Source organism: Electrona antarctica (assembly GCF_951216825.1).
Source record: "Electrona antarctica genome assembly, chromosome: 1".
In the NCBI taxonomy this organism is placed as follows: domain Eukaryota; kingdom Metazoa; phylum Chordata; class Actinopteri; order Myctophiformes; family Myctophidae; genus Electrona; species Electrona antarctica.
In genome coordinates, this window is record NC_136806.1 from 62,082,016 (window position 1) to 62,103,246 (window position 21,231).

The window sequence follows — 21,231 nt, forward strand, 5'->3', positions numbered from 1 at the left end:
TGGCCCAGCAGATGGCGTGATGCCACTGACAGGAGAGATGCTTGTACATATCATGTCACGTCATTGCATTTTCCTTCCATGGAGCACCATGTGAGCAACATGGCGTCGCCCGTACGGTCTTCGCGTCTCGTCCTCTTTAGACAGTCCTTGGTCAGATCAGGGATGTGCTTTGGGGGGGGGGAGTGGGGGGACGGGGGGGGGGGGTTCGGGTGTGCTGTGAGGTGACAGGACTGGTTTGGAAGACTGACCTTTCTCGCGGCGTCCTTGCTGCCACTGCAGTCGCCCTTATCGTACCACCATTTGTTTTTCAGTTTGTCTAAGAGGGCCTGCTCATTGAATTTCAACACCGCTAGGTTTATCGGGACTCTTCCGGACCAGCAAACACACGTATAACAGTATACATGTTAATGCTTGATCTTGCTTATTGTAATACAGACACTCTTGACACACACGAGTACACACACACACACACACACACAGTATACATACAGCATTAACATGTTAGTTAGAGACATCAGTGAAAGTGATATGCATTAATACTCCATCTACCTTAATTGTCTTGCTCCTTTAAGGCAGAAGATGTGTATTACTGCTGTATATCACTTCGGGTAACCGGCACACTGCTTTACCCTCCCATTATCCAGCACACGAGTCACAGTTCTCTTTGTTCTTTTTTAGCAGTCGAGTGCGTTTCGACTAACACAGGCAAATTGAGGTAAACAGCCAAATTAACGAAGCCTGGTTAAATGTACGCTAAACGTAATGCACGGATGCCTGCAGCTCTCAAATATCACCGTATAGACCAGGGGTTCTCAATCCGTGGGTCGCGACCCCTCGGGGGGTCGCCAAATTATTTTAGGGGGTCCCCAAATTATTAAAAAAAAAAGAAAAAAAAATATTTATTTAAAAAAAAAAAAATCACTATTTTTCAAAAATAGCAGACCTACAAGCTCGTAGCGCGCCACTCGGTGGCGCGGGGGGGCGGAGGGGGCGGGGCGGGGGCCAAAGCATTTCTGGGGGTCCCCGGCCAAAAACGTTGAGAACCCCTGGTATAGACGAGAGACTCGACTGTTACGAATCCAGACTCGTCCGGTCATTTGTGTCTAAAGCAGAATATCGATTTACTCCCTCTTTTCTTAAGTGGAGCCGATATGAAGCAGAATGCTTCCTCCATGGGGGCGTCCCTGTGGCTGTGTCTCCTCCCCATAGAGGTATACAGTGGAGGTGGGTTGGCAGAGAGGTGGTCACAGTGTGGGCTGCCGGTTACCCTCCCCACTGTGGCGGGCGTTATACCCGCTGGTTTAGTCACACTGGCTCTGACCTTGGAATCCCCTCCCCCGCTGCCGCACTCTCCCTTGTCGTACCACCACTTGTTTTTCAATTTGTCCAAGAGTCCCTGCTCGTTCAGTTTTAACACTGCCAGGTTAACAGGGTTTCTTGAAAATGATAATACAAACGATAGCCATTAGGGGGAAAAGAACACTCTATATAGAGCGTCGCAGTCCCGCCCCCTACCCTGGACCAGGAAATGATTCTCCGTTCATTTTCCTCAGACATTTCAGAAAGTATTTATTTAAAGACGTTTACGCCGCGGACAAAGCAAACTCGAGTCGTGACAAATCATGACAACAAACACATTTTTTTGGGCCGAACAAATATTTAGAAAGAAGAAAAAAACAGTTTTTCTTTATTTGTTTGGTCCAAAATATTGTTTGTGTTGTCATGAGTTGTCACGACTCGAGTTGGCTTTGTCCGCGGCGTAACCGTCTTTAAATAAATACTTTAAGAAATGTCTATGGGAAAAATGCATTGGGATTCATTTCCTGGTCCATGGTAGGGGGCGGGACTGCGACGCTCTATAGGTGGGACACGTTAGTGAATTAGTGAGATTGTTTTTTGCGGAGGCGGTGGTGATCATGACAACTGCTATGGAGCAGGTGACGTACGGCTCTGGAGGTAAACAGCACACATCTGATATTATGTAAGTTGCATATCTGTAATGGATTTGGAATGCCGGGCGGACATATTGGAGTCAGGTTTTACCAAGCAGGGGGGCTCTCAGAGGGAGGCAGAGCAGGCACGTGAAGAGGCTTTAGTTACAGAAGTCAGATCTGTGTGGATGGTCATCTCCTTTCAGTTGTCACGAGCAATTGTGTCACTAAGGCAGTGGTCCAGGGACCACCAGTGGTCCTTGAGGGAGTTCCCCAGGTGGTCCCCAGCTAGTTGGTAACCAAATGGACCCTTATAGATAGTTAAATTATATGGTTAAAGGTTTCATGACATTAATTTTCATGTATTTACATTTTTCGTTCTTTTAGGTTTTATATGACCTCAATTACACTCACACAACCTGAACTTTGAACATTCAGTGGATTTTCTGTGGCCTGGGGTTTTTTCATTACGTGTACACAATTAGAGAAGGTAGAAGAAGAATTGTTTTAATCAACCTCTGCCTGTCGCCTTCTCATTGTGGACAAAATGTTATCCAACGACAACAAAATAGGCCTATACCGGTATTCTACGTTTTGGGTCTGAGAGGCTAAGGGCTCCATTTCCGTCACCGCTAAACCCCTTATCCCTAAACTTCTTTGCCTTTTTTTTTTACTATTTCGAAAAACATTTTTGAACAGTTCAACTAGCCAATCTACATTGACACGTTGTGAGTTTAGGGATAAGGGGTTTAGCGGTGACGAAAATGGAGCCCTAAATCTCTTCAAAAGTTGGTCCGTGGCTCAAATGCCGAATACATAATGGGTCCTTGCTTGGTATGATAATGGTTGAAAAACACTGCACTAAGGCAACATGGTCTCTTCAGTATTCACACCGTACGACAGTTAACAGTTAACAGCCTTTGTATTGAGTTTGTGCTTGAAATGTACTGTAATTCTGCAAACTGTTAATAACATTTTCAATCAATCAATCAATCAAACGACTGCCCGGGCAGTGGCGTGCACAGACATTTTAGCAGGTGCTCAAGTGAAAAAAGGGCACCTTGTGCAGCGCGTGGAACCGGCCGGTTGCCTTAATAGTGTGACATTTACAGATTTTGGGGCCTAAATAATATATTACAAGCTTTTTTTTATCAAGAATTGATCAATGTCACCACGGTCCACATACTGTACAGTGTACACTGTATACAAAAAAAAAAATATATATATATATATATATATATATATATTTTTTTTTTAGGGCACATTGCCAAAAGGGCAGGGGGTCTATCTGTGCACGCCACTGTGCCCGGGGGCAGTCAAACCTATCAGCAATGAATCCATAAAAGCTCCACAGACAGGTGTCAGGGGGTGGGGGTTCGGTATTTAATCCATTTTGGGGCGGGAACCCCTTTTGGTGTTTTAAACATTATGTTATAATTTAGCTATTGAAAAATAGCAGATCTACACGCTCATAGCGCGCCACCGAGTGACGCGCTACGAGCTTGTAGGTCTGCTATTTTTGAAAAATCGTTAAAATGTGGCGCAAATCATTGAATATATATTTCAGAGCACTAAAATATTTGCTTCTGGGGGGGTTCCCTGGAACTACATATTTTGAGATGGGGGTCCGTGGCCCAATAGAGATAATTCTGGGGGTCCTTGACATGAAAAAGGTTGAGCACCACTGACATAGAAACATGGGTTTTTCAGAAAAATGTTAGGATTTAGAAGCCTTTGTTTTAATCGACCTCAGTCCAAAATGGGTTAAGCTGTCAGGTTCACGTGGCTGTAAACTGTTGAGTGCACGTTATGTTGGTAGCCTCAACAAATGCGCTGGACAGCTGAAAGGAAATGCACGACGATCTGAACCAACACATCCGATGCATCTCACGGTTGTCTGTCTCTCGTTCTCTTTCTAGGTCTCTAGATCGGGTGTGTATTTATTTCCTATGTGGAAGAATACAATAATATAATATAGTGCACACTATAGCCTTCATCGGGCTGACTAAACCTTTTCTGTGTGTTTGGTCTCCACCCAATTGTACCAAAGAGAACCTTGGTTTGGAATTGACTTTGCCAAAAAAAAAGAAGCGTGCTCCTTTATCTTTTTTATGAGGACATTCTGCTTCCCTCCATAGGGGAGGCAAACAGCCTTTATACACATCACAGCTGTAGAAGAAAACACATTTTAGGGAACACAGCTGGTAAAACCTTGGAATTCTTTCTCAAAGAAAGAAAGAAATCACGGTGTGTGTGTGTGTGTGTGTGTGTGTGTGTGTGTGTGTGTGTGCGTGTGCGTGTGCGTGTGCGTGTGTGTGTGTGTGTGTGTGTGTGTGTGTGTGTGTCATGTGTAGTCCAGAGACCTGCTGGTTTAATGATAGTTGGTTAGCTGGTTGGAGGCTAATGGATGTCGGGTGGGGGTGTAGGAGGGATGGATTCATGGGACTGATGGCATTAGTATAGCACTGTTTCCCAAACAGTGGGACGGGACCCATTTAATGTTAAAACAAACAAACACATTCCAACAAATTCCAATCATTAAGATGTAGTGAAAATAGATCATCTACAAGCTCGCAAAGTGGCACGAAGCGACACCATACACTGACACCACGCTAGACAGGAACGCCCAAAAACATCACATCCGGTTTTAGCCTGGGGTAAGAATTTTCTATGGCTGCCAATGCAACTTGGTCCAATCCTTAATCAGATACGGACAAACATCTATGCCGATGCTATCTAACTTGCGGAGGTAGCGTGCCTTGTCCACGGGCAACAGATCTTTCAACGTATGGCATTGCAAATACGTTTGATAATCGCTACTCTGCTCAATATTGTTTTGAAAATGCCGCAAATTGCATTGCAGTGAACGAGCGCAAATCACAACTTCCCCCGGTGGTGGGCGGAGTCACAGTTTGAGGCGCTGTTTACGCGCCGTGGTGTCAGTGTGTGTGCACTTGTAGATCTGCCATTGTCACCAGTTTGGGTCCCGGGGCAAACGTCTAATCTCTCTTTTGGGTCTCGACCTGAAAGGTCTGGGAACCACTGCCGTACAGTAGCATTAGCCTACACATGATACAAACAGCAGTTAACGAGAGAATCTGCGTTTCAAAGACATCGTTAATACAGGCTAAGGGCCTTTCTCTGCCCCACCTCTCTCCCTGTGTTTTAGGATCCAAGATGGCCGCAGCACCAGGAGGGGGTGGCCTTACTGGGCTGCGTTCACAAATTCAAGACACCTGTCTTGCGTTTGTCTTGTGTCTGTGTTTAATGGCCACTCCAATGCATTTCCAATGGAATCCCATATGGTTTGACCAAACATTTTGTTTGGTGGGGGGTTCAGACACAAGTCAGGTCTATTCTATTCTATTCTATGTCGACCCCGCCCGCTCACCTCTGCCCCACCCCCTCCTGGTGCTGCGGCCATCTTGGATCCTAAATATCAACCATGAGCGTGGTTTCTTTTTCACCCTCCCCAGTTAGACGAGCGCTGAGATATCAATGAAATCCAATCTAGACTGCAGGCGTTATACGTGATCTTTAAAAGCAGAGCAGGTATGACTGAACCTGGCCTTTTGAGTTCACAGGACATTCACTATAGCGCCTGATTCTGAGTGGATGACGGAAACAGTTAGTCTGTTCCTCTGACAATGAAGACAAATACTAAAAGCCGTACATTTCGACTATTTTAACCCATTTTGACCTGGGAACGATTCTCTACAAATGTCTTCTAAATCCTGACTGTTTTCTTGAAAAACCTATGTTTCTATGTCAGTCGGTTCTCAAACACTTTCATGTCACTTATCCCGATTCTTCAAAAATAGCAGACCTACAAGCTCGTAGATCTGCTATTTTTCAATAGCTAAAGCATTATATAATGCTTGAAACACCGAAAGGGGTTCCCGCCCAAAAATGGGTTAATACAATACCTTTTAAGAATGTCCATTATCTGCTAATGAAACTCAAACTTCCGCTGACAGTATCAGACGTGTGTGAATGCCCACGGGTGGCAGCGGCTGAATACCACACACTGCTCTGCTAGTAATTAACACTGTAGCAGAAGAGGCCATTTTGAGCACTTGTCCACTGCTACACTCAGTGGCGTGCACAGACATTTAGAGGGGCAGGTGCTCAAGGAAAAAAAGGGCACCTTGTGCAGCGCGTGGAACCGGCCGGTTGCCTAAATAGTGTGAGATTTATAGATTCTGGGGCCTACATAATATTATTATAAGCTTTTTATTAAGAATTGATCAATGTCACCATGGTCCACATACTGTACAAACAAAATAAAAAATAAAAATAAAAGTTTTTTTTTTCTTTTTTTCAAAATGGCACATTGCCAAAAGGGCTCTAAAAAAGTGCTCTAGCACCCCCTAGTGTCTATCTGTGCACGCCACTGGCTACACTATACTGCAGGTCCCAACCCAGCAAGACTTACTGCAGGAGAGAAGATTAATTTCACAACTTCACTCTCATCAGTGATACAGTGTAGAGTGTCTGTATGGAATCTAATTTGTGGTGAAATGTAAATTGGGGCCCCTGAGTGAAGCTCTAGGTGCCAAAAGCTGCACTCCTATAGTCTGTCCATTTCAACCACTAGTCCGTCCACCAAATATGTATCCTTTGATGAATCCTATAAGTACGTTTGAATGTGAGGCCACGTGAGGTCTCCTCACAAGGTGGCTTTCATTAAAATAAACGAGGCATATCAGAAACCGATTAAAATGCTCCCCCACCCCCCCAAACACACTCATTATAGAGTTATTATAGAGGATTATAGCGGCTACTCTTGAACTTGAGCGGCAGAGACACACGCAGCCATCTACACAACCCAAGGTAGATTATCATATCACACGAGGCAGAAATCACTGCAAGTCTGTTGGTTTCAGGTTCAAAACATGACAGCTGGCGTAAGTGCATTGGAAAAGCAGACATATATACAACTCGAGACGCGACCTCCTCAGCCGTGCGGTCTTGCTCTAAGTGCCACGTTGGTGTATCGGGGGGGAAAAAAAAACACGTTTTCTATTCATAATGAATGAGAACGAGAATTCAACATGTGCACCTTGTTGTCTGAGCATGCACTTATATGAAGCCGTGTGCGTGCGAGAGCCTCCTTCAGACGCTTCAGAGCAGATCATCGCTGAAGGAGGCCAGCCATCGACTCACATCTTTTAGGGGCCATGTCTGTCCACAGAGAATGCCATTTTGCAGTGGCGTGCACAGACATTTAGAGGGGCAGGTGCTCAAGTTAAAAAAGGGCACCTTGTGCAGCGCGTGGAACCGGCCGGTTGCCTTAATCTATTTTGGGCGGGAACCCCTTTTGGTGTTAGCATTATGTTATGCTTTAGCTATTGAAAAATAGCAGATCTACAAGCTCATAGCGCGCCACCGAGTGGCGCGCTACGAGCTTGTAGGTCTGCTATTTTTGAAAAATCAAAAGAAAAAAAGAAAAAAAAAAAAGTTCTTTTTTTTCAAAAGGGCACATTGCCAAAAGGGCAGGGGGTGCTCTAGCACCCCCTAGTGTCTATCTGTGCACGCCACTGCCGTTTTGAGCTGGCGGAGCGCTTTTTGCAGTGGTGGAAAAAGTGCTAAAAAGTTAATTTTGAATTCGGGACGTTTACTACATTGCAGTATTGATTTTTACTTAACCCATTTTGGGCGGGAACCCCTTTTGGTGTTTTAAACATTATGTTATAATTTAGCCGTTGGAAAATAGCAGATCTACAAGCTCATAGCGCGCCACCGAGTGGCGCGCTACGAGCTTGTAGGTCTGCTATTTTTGAAAAATCGTGAAAATATTTATTTCAGAAAACTGGAGGATTTTGAAGATTATTTTTTAAAATTTCGAAGTCAGGCCTAATTAAATCATTGGAGTACTTTTTCCACCACTGGAAATACATCATGGAAGACTTTACGCTGCCGACTCAAAAAGCGCTCTATGTGGACACGGCACCTTAGGCCAGCGCCCACTCAACAGCCCGCCTGAGCCTCGGACAGACACGCAGGACACTGGCAGAGGTTCAGACTGGGCTGCGACGCACAGACAAATGATGGATGTAAACCCAAGATGCTACAGACAGGCACAATTAAGTCTATAGGCCTATCTCACAGCCCGCTTTCCACGCCCACTTCCGGTAAATAGTGGTGTCTTTAACATGAGCATTTACACGTTTTTTTCTCTGGAGAATCTAAGTACATTTTCTAATGTAAAAATGTGACAGACCAATATTATTATGAAGCAAACAAGATGGTAAATCAGGTCGAACAGATAGAACAAACCTTACCTTGAGAAAACAAAAGTTGTAGACTTCTTAAATTACCCCTGTTAACATGTAGCGTCTATGGAGTGACGTCACGCTATCACCACTAACCCCGAAAGGGGGCGTATTTAGGGGGGCGGGGAAATTCTGTGAGATAGGCTTATTTGGGGTTATGACATTATGGAAATAATTCTAATATGGAGACAAACCTGAGGCTAAAAGGAAAAGGTTTCGTGAGAATTGCGTCATGCAAGGATATAATATGGTAAATCCAACAGAATATGTGAATGAAGCAAAACGTAGAACAAAGCAGGGGCTTGCAACTTATTTTTTATCCCACGATTTTGCAACCCATTTTATCACCCAGTGTCAATTATCTAATGTAATCCTGGGCGCTACACTTCCTCTGCCAACCTGGGGGGGGGGAGCGGACTGACCTCATGCTTCCTTCTATGCATGAGGAGTCCAAGCTGCTTCTTTTCACCTGACAGGGGAGAGTTTCCCCGGACGGACGTATCGTGTGGACGGAACACGTTATTTCCCGACCAGTTCCTTTCCCCTCCATCAGGCGCCCCGGCTGGCCAGGGGGAGGTAGTTTAGAGACTAGGATTACTGCATGTTTTTTGTGAGGGTACCTACCCTAGGGGACACGGGGAGAACATGCAAACTCCACACAGAAAGGCCCTTTCGCCAACCCCGCCTCGGGTATGGGCACTGATGACGCGGAGGAGAGAACACGTCCCCAGCGTCCCCAGCGGGAATCGAACCCAGGACCTTCAAGTTGTGAGGCAACAGCACTAGCGACTGCGCCACAGTGCCCCGCAACTCTCAAACCTTATTCAGAATAACGTTTTTTGGAGCATCTTAAAGTGAGTTGCAAGCCCCTGCTTTGTTCTATGTCGTCCGTTTTAACAGTTTGGCAGTCAGCACCAACGACGGAGGATGTGCGTTACATATCTTATTTTTGAATAAAGCAAAACGTGCCGTGACGTGTTGCAGTTAAAGGGGAATTTCTCCCTAAACCTTTTTTTTACAAAAGTAAGTTGATAATTATGTATATTGACCAAAAAAAAATATAAAAAAATAAATAAAGATATAGGGGAGCTGGGGCTGGAGCTGGGGCTGCTGCTGGGGGGGTCTAACATCAGCTCACGTAGACCAGGAAGAGTGCAGCGTCAACAATGCATGGAGTGTTGCTGTCACATCATCTAGAACAGATGTGAACAAAAACCAATTGCGCGATTGCATAAGAGTTCTAGCGTTAGACCCCTCCAGCCCCAGCTTCATCTCCAGCTGCAGCTTCAGCTCCCCTATATCTTTATTTTGTTTTTAACTTACTTTTGTAAAAAAAGGTTTAGGGAGAAATTCCCCTTTAACTATAGCCTCTCCCTAAACAGTGTGAGATGAATGCATGGTCAAGTGAAATGAACGGTTATGAATCCAGATGGACCAATCGACGCATGGTTATGAATCCAGATGGACCAATCGACGCATGGTTATGAATCCAGATGGACCAATCGACGCATGGAACATGAGGTGGCGTCCATCATGCAAAAGGGGCTGATAAAAGCAAAAGGCTTTTATCCATCCGCAGGCTGCACTAATAGCCAGATGCTTACCTGAGCGCGGAGCCCTTGGGCGTGGCGATGCCATAACCCTTAGAGTCCAGATTCCCTCCCACCTTCATGGTGTCGCAGGGCTTCCGCTGCTCGATGTACTCGTTCATGGTGGACTCCAGCAGGTACGCATACTTCCCCTTGGACCTCCGGACCCTCATCATCCCCTCGTCCGTCGTCTTGACAAACACGGACGGGTCCGCGGATTTCATGTAGGACCACATCTTCTCGTAAACGGCTATCTTGGAGAGCTGGAAGGACGTGGAGCGACAGGGTGAGAGTGCCACAAAAAAACAAGCAGGGTTGACTAAAGTGCTGGACATCATATAACAAAACATATACAGTAGAACACATTTATGAGACTAGACAAATGAAAAAGAGCAATTGGGTTTTAAAAATCATCATACATCACATTCTGTGCTCAGCAGCTGAGTGCTGCAAACGAGAATGCACGGTCGCCATTGAGTGAGTTAGTGAGGGAGAAACAGACAAATGGGGGTGAGTGAAAACTATATACCTGTAGCTTTCTCCAAGCCAGTTTACAGAAACAAGTGTCTGTTCACGTGTGTGTGTGTGTGTGTGTGTGTGTGTGTGTGTGTGTGTGTGTGTGTGTGTGTGTGTGTGTGTGTGTGTGTGTGTGTGTGTGTGTGTGTGTGTGTGTGTGTGTGTATGCGTGCGCTTTATATGTGCATTTTGTATGCGTGCATATCTCTTTTCACCAGCTGATGATCTCCATCAGGTCCTCACCCTGAAGAACTCTTTGGTGGATCCAGCGTCCAGCGTTCCGTATGCTATCTCAGTCTGCTTGGCCAGGTCCTCAGCACTCTCTATGGGAGACACCATCCTCTCCACCGTCAGGAAGGCAGCCAGGTTGGCTGTGTAGGATGAGATGATGATGAGGGTGAAGAACCACCACACGCCACCCACGATACGCCCAGAGAGAGACCTATACAGGTAGAGAGACGAGTTCAGGTTTAGGGATCAAACCCGTTGAAAACCTGTGTATAGGCCTACTCTTTTTCTGCACCGACCATCAGTTCCCAGTACTTCCCGCACGACTTGCCGCACCCAAGCCGTGCAACTCATACGCTGAGTTGGCAGTGCCCGGGATTGAACATGTGGTCCAAAGGCGGGAGCTCTACCTAAATTGTATAAAATCCCTTCTCCATTGAGGTTGTTGTAAACAAAGGACACACATTGGCCTTTTTAAATCTTTGTGCATTGATGGCTTATATACACTTCCATGTAATAGTAACATGGATGAATAAATCCACCCTTGGAGAAATACAGCAGGTGTTTTAACACATTTCGCACCATACCCGTCTAAAGCCGGGTTACAAAGGTTATCACTTGTCCGTAAATAGACGGGTTACGACACACGTTTACGGCAGGCCTCTTACGGCAGCCGCCTATGGCCTGAAACGGCATCCATCTTGAAACGAACGGGAGAAAACAAAAACAGTTGAAAAACGGTCATCCGATCTCCATAGAGTCCCATAATGGCCGCGATCTTCAGTGGAGTAAATCCTCAGATTTGGTGACATGAGAAAAAGTATTATCTTACAGTAGGATGCCAATAAAAGGCTGGCGCTTTGCTATCGTCGTACATTTGGGACCCGATTGACAGGATGCGACTCTTACTTCCGGTTCAAGATGGCAGGTCACAGGTCCCGCAATTTGTAGTTCTTTGTAGTTTTCGCGTGGCAAGGGCTATACTGAGGAGTCCGAAAACATGCCGGCAGGAAATGGCTTAGTCCAATGTGTCCTACGGCAAGATAGCCAGCGACCACAATGTGGTCCAAACGCTGCCTGAGACCCTCCAACAGAGCCCTAGTTATGGTTCCAAAGTCTATGCTTGTCCCTATGGGTGACGGGGATTTTACCCTGCAGGTCCCTCAGCCAAGTGGAACTACAGTGCCAGGTGCCAATCGCAGGCAGGCAAACTCAGTGTTGTTAAGCTCACTTCTGTCGTACAGCTTTTTCTTAACCCGAGGTCAGATTCTAAAAATGTCTTCTACATCCTGACAGTTTTCTGAAAAATCTACGTTTCTGTGTCAGTCGTTCTTCAATTTTTTTCAAAAACAGCAGACCTACAAGCTCGTAGCGCGCCACTCGGTGGCGCGCTATGAGCTTGTAGATCTGCTATTTTTCAATAGCTAAAGCATGACATAATGCTAACACCAAAAGGGGTTCCCGCCCAAAATGGGTTAATTTATGTCATCGCTGTAACGTTTATATTATTTTATCTTGTTCATCATAACTTTGGGATTTTATTTACTTTGATCTGTTTTTACTGTAAAACACCAAACTGTAAAGTATTTGTTTGAATACTTTATTAGTCGGATGTGTAAACAGCACGTGCGGCACAGTTCAGACATTAAGTCTAAAAGGATGACACATAAATAGATTATGTATTATTCCCTTTCATGTTTTATGTACGTACATTAGGCACGTATAGGTATGTCCTTATATGGAACAAAGCAAAGCAAAGCAAAGTTACTATATTTACCCAGGGTAACTGGACTAAGCATCAGATACTTGTTTACAGCCAGGCCCTGCTCATAGAACATTTCATGGTAGTGGTTCAATGCCTTGCTCAATGGCACTTCAGCGGTGGTAATTTTTTAACGTGCCGGTCCGGGGATACGAACTGGCGACCTTCCGGCATCAAGACCGCTCCGCAAACCGTTCGGCCACCGCTGCCACAACCCATTAATTGCAGATCATCAATGGTGAGGAGAGAATACTTAACCCGTTTAGACCTGGGAACGATTCTACAAATGTCTTCTAAATCCTGACAGTTTTCTGAAAAACCCATGTTTCTGTGTCAGTCGTTCTCAAACATTTGCATGTCAAGGACCCCCAAAGATTATATGTAATTGGCCACCGAAAATATGAAAATATGTTGTTCCAGTGGACACCCCCAGAAGCAAAGATTTGAGTTAAAAAACGTTGGCTCTACAATTTACAATTTACAATTTACAATTTAGGCATTTAGCAGACGCTCTTAATCCAGAGCGACTTACAATAGGCAAGAACAAAAAAGCATGGGAATACATCACATATGTAACAAAATGCATTTATCGCGAAACATGCGTAAGCTAAGACCGTGACTAGAACATATCTATATAATGACACTATACATATAAACTATAACTAGAACATATCTATATAATGACACTATACATATAAACTACACATATGTGCTATACTATGCTGTACATATATACTATGAAGTGCTATGACTACATACAATGCACTTATTGTGCTGTCTACATGACATGCTATAAGTCTGTTTCAAATGCTATATAAGTCTAAGAAGTGCTGTCTAAGGGGGTAGGGTAAGTGCTATGGGCCATGATGGAGTCTGAAAAGGTGGGTTTTCAGACTACGGCGGAAGATCGGGAGTGATGCTGCAGTTCTGATTGCAACGGGAAGTGCATTCCACAGTTTTGGGGCCAGAAGGGAGAAGAGTTTGGGACGTGTGGAGCGTTGTCCCGGCGTTTTTAGTGAGGGTACTTCCAGCTTCCCTGCGTTGGCTGATCTGAGTGCGCGGGAGGGTTTGTAGGGTTCAATCATGCTGGCAAGATATGGGGGAGCCATACCTTTGGTTGCTTTAAATTGCTCTGAAAGAATATATAAAGATTTCTGCCACATTTTCACGATTTTTCAAAAATAGCAGACCTACAAGCTTGTGAGCTTGTAGATCTGCTATTTTTCAGTAGATAAAGCACAACATAATGCTTAAAACACCAACAGGGGTTCCCGCCCAGAATGGGTTAAGACACTATTGTACAAACACTTTCAAAAACAAATGTTTGATTTGCAAGCAATCTCCCCCTGGAATTAATCTTTCCCTCTCCTCTTCCTCTCCACGTCTCTGAAGAAAAGCCTGGATGGCTTAGCCCATTCTGGGCGGGAACCCCTTTTGGCGTTAGCATTATGCTATGCTTTAGCTATTGAAAAATAGCAGATCTACAAGCTCATAGCGCGCCACCGAGTGGCGCGCTACGAGCTTGTAGGTCTGCTATTTTTGAAAAATCGAAGAACGACTGACATAGAAACATAAGCTTTTTCAGAAAACTGTCAGGAATGTAGAAGACATTTGTTAGAATCTGATCTCAGGTCAGAATGGCTTAGAGCGGAAAACTAATTGCGTCACACACCAGACACCATGGAAGAAGCGTAAACGCTATGAATTCAGGATGCAATTCTAGAGTAGTTCGTAGTTTTTGCTGTCAAGATAAATGGAACATGAGATTATGTACGACAAAAGAGAGACACCGGTGGTGTTGGACGACGGCATGGCAATTTAAAATGGCTTTTGAGATGAAGGCGGAGGATGAAAGCGCCCATGCGGGAAAACGGAGAGAGAGCAAACAGAAGAGAGTGGAAAGTGAAAAGTATAGGTGGTGTGTAATTAAAGCCAGGTGCAGGATAGGGAGTATAAAGGGGAGGATGGCTGATCAGAGATCAGTGTTCTGATGCGACGGTCAGAGGTTATGTTGTTGTGGCTGAGGGATTCAAAACAAAGTGCCATCGGTTTATTCAAACTAACTCAAAGACCTCACGTCGCGACTACAGCCCGAATCAGCCGTTGGCAAAAAAAGAATTGCCTGCCGGCGGATTACGGTCTGGAGAGGCTCAATTGTACGCCCATTTCCTACACCAGAGAACTGGTGTGGCCAATCGGGACACGGTATGCAATATGGGCGGGCTTTGGTACATTGACGTTCAATGCTTGAGACCTTTGACTGACAGTAGCTCTGACCAATTGCGTCAAAGAGAAAATGTTTGAACCCGCCCCCCGGGAAACAAGATCCATACACAGCATCTCCAGACTCAAATACCACACGACAGTGTGATTTGAGTCTGGCTTATTAGCCAGGCTAGGTAAATGGATGGATTTGCTGGTGCTGATTACTGACCATATATTGTCCTTCAGGCTGAATAGCTACTGATTAGCAAATCTAATTAAAAGCCTTTTTTTTGTCCTACTCAGTCTGTGTCTTCAGAAACCCATGACACCAGTGACATCATCGATGGGGAATCCAAGCTGATAGAAACGGCAGGCTTTCTATTCCTGAAATGTCGGAAATGGAATCATTTTAAAATGATTGTGCCATTTTACCCAAAGCTGAGAAAATCCCCTTTGAATGTTCACAACATTTCAACACCTAGAGCTGGCTAGCCTACTTTGACTTATAAATGTATACATTTAATTTGCCCAAATCAATAATCTGTTGGAATGAAAACTTTCTTCAACATTCAAGCTGTGTTAATATGAAGAAAAAAAAACGAAAATCAGATCAAGTTTATTTTAGATTTTCTGCCTTTTCATTATAGGCGAGATGAGGACCATTTTGCTAGACCTGGTCACATATATAGGTTGAAAAGTGGTGAAGTTGTCCTTCAATGTTGCATGATGAAGTATACAGTACATCTGTCAGTTGAATTCAGTTGTGCTGGTAGGTATAACCGAGCCTTTAATCTGTGAAGAGAGAGAGAGAGAGAGAGAGAGAGAGAGAGAGAGAGAGAGAGAGAGAGAGAGAGAGAGAGAGAGGGGCTTTGGCAGTAATCACAGAAAGTGATGAACACAGCTCTGACTGCTATACTGGCCTGTGATGCTGGAAAGTATAAAATCTCTAATCTCTCACTCTCTCCCTCCATGCCTCTCTTATCCTCTATTCCCCATCCCTCCTTTCTGGCTCCTCTCTGTCCGTAATGTCTCAAGGTGTTAAAATCTGCAGCGGTCTTCAGGTTCCGAGGGACATCTTGCAGAAGCAGATCTGCTTGTCCAGATTGAAACGATTTAAACTCCCTCTCTTCTTTCCTCCTCCTCTCATACATCGCAGTAGGGAGACAGCCTTAAAGGTGTAGTGAAATGAAAAATACGTTTTCACACTTTTAGACCATATCCGTGGTCATCATATGGGCATACCTAACAATGGATGCCAAAAAAATGGGCAAATTCTCATTTTTGTGTGTTTTTATATGAAAAGTCCATAAAAAATATGTTTTATTACTTCCTGAAAACGAAAGTGTGCTGCGTGATGACGTGTCGAGGCCCACATCGATAAAAGCCAATAAAAATGAAGCTCACCCGTTTAATTCCCCATATCTCCGCATCCGTCCAGCACAGGCTGCACAGCTGCTACTGATTACAGAAATCTAACATCCAGACAGTGTATTACTCGGTTTCAACTTAATCACCACGCTAAAATATGTATCAGAAAACATTATAGGGTAGAAATAAGCCACATATCAGTAAACTGGTACAGCTGGCCGACAATCTGATTTGTAAACAAACACACGCCATGCGTAGTGGTGTAGCATAGCTACCGTCCCTAGCTACCGTCCCATCGCCTGAAGGGATGCGACGCTCTGATTGGTTCAGAAACTTCAGACCGGTGTTTCAACTTGAAACTGTTTTAAACTTCAAAATAAAATGTCCACCATTTCCGTTGCACTACGCCTTTAACCCATTTAGGCCCGGCGTCAAAATAAAAATAAACGTCCGCTCTGTAATAATATATATTCAAAGATTTGTGCCGCATTTTCACGATGTTTAAAAAATAGCAGACCTACAAGCTCGTAGCGCGCCACTCGGTGGCGCGCTATGAGCTTGTAGATCTGCTATTTTTCAATAGCTAAAGTATAACATACCAATGCTTAGTTAAAACACCATGGGGTTCCCGCCCAGAATGGGTTAACGAATCATTCACCATGGGTCACATTATTACAAGAAAGACAGTATAATATCATATAAGACTTGTAAATAATCACAGATGAATCTATTATTCACTGTGTCCATTCAGTATTGTTGAGCATTATAATTAAGAGCAATGGAAACGCTATAGCAGTAAAAGTGCTAGCATAAATGTGATCGTGTATAACGAGGTGTGTGTGTGTGTGTGTGCATGTGTGTGTGTGTGTGTGCATGTCTGTCTGTCTGTCTGTCTGTCTGTGTGTACGTGTGTGTGTACGTGTGTGTGTGTGTGTGTGTGTGTGCGTGCGTGCGTGCGTGCGTGCGTAGTTTTGTATTCTACTACATTACTGTACAATGTACATTATCCAGACATTACTGTACATTATCCAGACATTACTGTACATTATCCAGACATTACTGTACATTATCCAGACATTACTGTACATTATCCAGACATTACTGTACATTATCCAGACATTACTGTACATTATCCAGACATTACTGTACATTATCCAGACATTACGGTACATTATCCAGACATTACTGTACATTATCCAGACATTACTGTACATTATCCAGACATTACTGTACATTATCCAGACATTACTGTACATTATCCAGACATTACGGTACATTATCCAGACATTACTGTACATTATCCAGACATAACTGTACATTATCCAGACATTACTGTACATCTCAGTGTCAGTCAGACCGCAGCACTTCACTCTCATTACAATTCCCCTGGTCGGCCTCCTCTGTTCGATATGCTAATGAGCACGACTAATGTCTTTAGCGAGTGTCATAAATGAGACGGTTAATGGCCACGTTACAGTGGATTAGAATTACAGGGGATTAAATGGGAGAGAAAATGGTGTCTAATTATAGCGTGATTCAGAGACAATTCGGGAACAGGACAAGAGGTTTCTGATGATTTGGAAGATGTGTTCTTAACCTATTTAGACCGTGACGTCGAAATAAAAAAAAGTTTGCTCTGAAAGAATATAGATTCAAAGATTTGTGCCGCATTTTTTACGATTTTTCAAAAATAGCAGACCTACAAGCTCATAGCGCGCCACTCGGTGGCGCGCTATGAGCTTGTAGATCTGCTATTTTTCAATAGCTAAAGCATAACATAATGCTAACACCACAAGGGGTTCCCGCCCAAAATGGGTTAACCCATTTAGACCGTAGGACGTGTGGAAACGTCCTAGCTAATCCAACCGATGGAATGCGCTAGGACGTGTACACACGTCCTAGCGCATTTTCATTCATTCATCAAACGAAAGAATAATATTGGCACCATACTCCTTGCTGTTTGCGAGTGCCTAGGGTGGCAGAGTGCCTAGGGTGGCAGAGTGCATATAGGGCGGCAGAGTGCCTATAGGGCGGCAGAGTGCCTATAGGGCGGCAGAGTGCCTATAGGGCGGCAGAGTGCCTATAGGGCGGCAGAGTGCCTAGGGTGGCAGAGTGCCTAGGGTGGCAGAGTGCCTAGGGTGGCAGAGTGCCTAGGGTGGCAGAGTGCCTATAGGGCGGCAGAGTGCCTATAGGGCGGCAGAGTGCCTATAGGGCGGCAGAGTGCCTATAGGGCGGCAGAGTGCCTATAGGGTGGCAGAGTGCCTATAGGGCGGCAGAGTGCCTATAGGGCGGCAGAGTGCCTATAGGGTGGCAGAGTGCCTATAGGGCGGCAGAGTGCCTAGGGTGGCAGAGTGCCTAGGGTGGCAGAGTGCCTATAGGGCGGCAGAGTGCCTAGGGTGGCAGAGTGCCTATAGGGCGGCAGAGTGCCTATAGGGCGGCAGAGTGCCTATAGGGCGGCAGAGTGCCTATAGGGCGGCAGAGTGCCTAGGGTGGCAGAGTGCCTAGGGTGGCAGAGTGCCTAGGGCGGCAGAGTGCCTAGGGCGGCAGAGTGCCTAGGGTGGCAGAGTGCCTAGGGTGGCAGAGTGCCTAGGGGGGCAGAGTGCCTAGGGTGGCAGAGTGCCTAGGGTGGCAGAGTGCCTAGGGTGGCAGAGTGCCTAGGGGGGCAGAGTGCCTAGGGTGGCAGAGTGCCTAGGGTGGCAGAGTGCCTAGGGTGGCAGAGTGCCTAGGGGGGCAGAGTGCCTAGGGCGGCAGAGTGCCTAGGGTGGCAGAGTGCCTAGGGCGGCAGAGTGCCTAGGGTGGCAGAGTGCCTAGGGTGGCAGAGTGCCTAGGGGGGCAGAGTGCCTAGGGGGGCAGAGTGCCTAGGGTGGCAGAGTGCCTAGGGTGGCAGAGTGCCTATAGGGTGGCAGAGTGCCTATAGGGTGGCAGAGTGCCTATAGGGCGGCAGAGTGCCTATAGGGCGGCAGAGTGCCTAGGGCGGCAGAGTGCCTAGGGTGGCAGAGTGCCTATAGGGTGGCAGAGTGCCTATAGGGTGGCAGAGTGCCTATAGGGCGGCAGAGTGCCTATAGGGTGGCAGAGTGCCTATAGGGCGGCAGAGTGCCTATAGGGCGGCAGAGTGCCTAGGGTGGCAGAGTGCCTAGGGTGGCAGAGTGCCTAGGGTGGCAGAGTGCCTATAGGGTGGCAGAGTGCCTATAGGGCGGCAGAGTGCCTAGGGTGGCAGAGTGCCTAGGGTGGCAGAGTGCCTAGGGTGGCAGAGTGCCTATAGGGCGGCAGAGTGCCTATAGGGTGGCAGAGTGCCTATAGGGTGGCAGAGTGCCTAGGGTGGCAGAGTGCCTATAGGGTGGCAGAGTGCCTATAGGGTGGCAGAGTGCCTATAGGGTGGCAGAGTGCCTATAGGGCGGCAGAGTGCCTATAGGGTGGCAGAGTGCCTATAGGGCGGCAGAGTGCCTATAGGGCGGCAGAGTGCCTAGGGTGGCAGAGTGCCTAGGGTGGCAGAGTGCCTAGGGTGGCAGAGTGCCTATAGGGTGGCAGAGTGCCTATAGGGCGGCAGAGTGCCTAGGGTGGCAGAGTGCCTAGGGTGGCAGAGTGCCTAGGGTGGCAGAGTGCCTATAGGGCGGCAGAGTGCCTATAGGGTGGCAGAGTGCCTATAGGGTGGCAGAGTGCCTAGGGTGGCAGAGTGCCTATAGGGTGGCAGAGTGCCTAGGGTGGCAGAGTGCCTAGGGTGGCAGAGTGCCTAGGGTGGCAGAGTGCCTATAGGGTGGCAGAGTGCCTATAGGGTGGCAGAGTGCCTATAGGGCGGCAGAGTGCCTATAGGGCGGCAGAGTGCCTAGGGCGACAGAGTGCCTATAGGGTGGCAGAGTGCCTAGGGTGGCAGAGTGCCTAGGGTGGCAGAGTGCCTATAGGGCGGCAGATTGCCTAGGGTGGCAGAGTGCCTATAGGGTGGCAGAGTGCCTATAGGGTGGCAGAGTGCCTAGGGTGGCAGAGTGCCTATAGGGCGGCAGATTGCCTATAGGGCGGCAGAGTGCCTATAGGGTGGCAGAGTGCCTATAGGGTGGCAGAGTGCCTATAGGGCGGCAGAGTGCCTATAGGGCGGCAGAGTGCATAGGGCGGCAGAGTGCATAGGGTGGCAGAGTGCATAGGGCGGCAGAGTGCCTATAGGGCGACAGAGTGCCTAGGGCGGCAGATTGCCTAGGGTGGCAGAGTGCCTAGGGCGGCAGAGTGCCTATAGGGCGGCAGAGTGCCTATAGGGCGGCAGAGTGCCTAGGGTGGCAGAGTGCCTATAGGGCGGCAGAGTGCCTATAGGGTGGCAGAGTGCCTATAGGGTGGCAGAGTGCCTAGGGTGGCAGAGTGCCTAGGGTGGCAGAGTGCCTATAGGGCGGCAGAGTGCCTATAGGGCGGCAGAGTGCCTAGGGTGGCAGAGTGCCTATAGGGCGGCAGAGTGCCTATAGGGTGGCAGAGTGCCTATAGGGTGGCAGAGTGCCTATAGGGCGGCAGAGTGCCTATAGGGCGGCAGAGTGCATAGGGCGGCAGAGTGCCTAGGGTGGCAGAGTGCCTATAGGGTGGCAGAGTGCCTAGGGTGGCAGAGTGCCTATAGGGCGGCAGAGTGCATAGGGTGGCAGAGTGCATAGGGTGGCAGAGTGCCTATAGGGTGGCAGAGTGCCTATAGGGCGGCAGAGTGCCTATAGGGCGGCAGAGTGCCTATAGGGCGACAGAGTGCCTAGGGCGGCAGAGTGCATAGGGTGGCAGAGTGCCTAGGGTGGCAGAGTGCCTAGGGCGGCAGAGTGCATAGGGGGGCAGAGTGCATAGGGCGGCAGAGTGCCTATAGGGCGACAGAGTGCCTAGGGCGGCAGAGTGCATAGGGTGGCAGAGTGCCTAGGGCGGCAGAGTGCATAGGGTGGCAGAGTGCCTATAGGGCGGCAGAGTGCCTATAGGGCGGCAGAGTGCCTATAGGGCGGCAGAGTGCCTATAGGGCGACAGAGTGCCTAGGGCGGCAGAGTGCATAGGGCGGCAGAGTGCCTATAGGGCGACAGAGTGCCTAGGGCGGCAGAGTGCATAGGGCGGCAGAGTGCCTATAGGGCGACAGAGTGCCTAGGGTGGCAGAGTGCCTATAGTGCGACAGAGTGCCTAGGGTGGCAGATTGCCTAGGGTGGCAGAGTGCCTATAGGGCGACAGAGTGCATAGGGCGGCAGATTGCCTATAGGGCGACAGAGTGCCTAGGGTGGCAGATTGCCTATAGGGCGACAGAGTGCATAGGGCGGCAGATTGCCTAGGGCGGCAGAGTGCATAGGGCGGCAGATTGCCTAGGGTGGCAGATTGCATAGGGCGGCAGATTGCCTAGGGTGGCAGATTGCCTAGGGTGG

The 21,231-nt window shown here is 47.2% G+C and overlaps 1 protein-coding gene across 1 annotated transcript in view; it reads right to left on the reverse strand.

Moving 5' to 3' along the window:
• The window catches only part of LOC306930321 (glutamate receptor 1-like), a gene marked incomplete at its 3' end in the record, with an annotated part of 123,627 nt that overhangs the window by 8,260 nt on the left and 94,136 nt on the right, over positions 1-21,231 (reverse strand). The window contains 3 exon segments of the mRNA XM_079511226.1: positions 1,322-1,436; positions 9,811-10,058; positions 10,555-10,753. Coding sequence (XP_079367352.1) covers positions 1,322-1,436; positions 9,811-10,058; positions 10,555-10,753 — 562 coding nt within the window.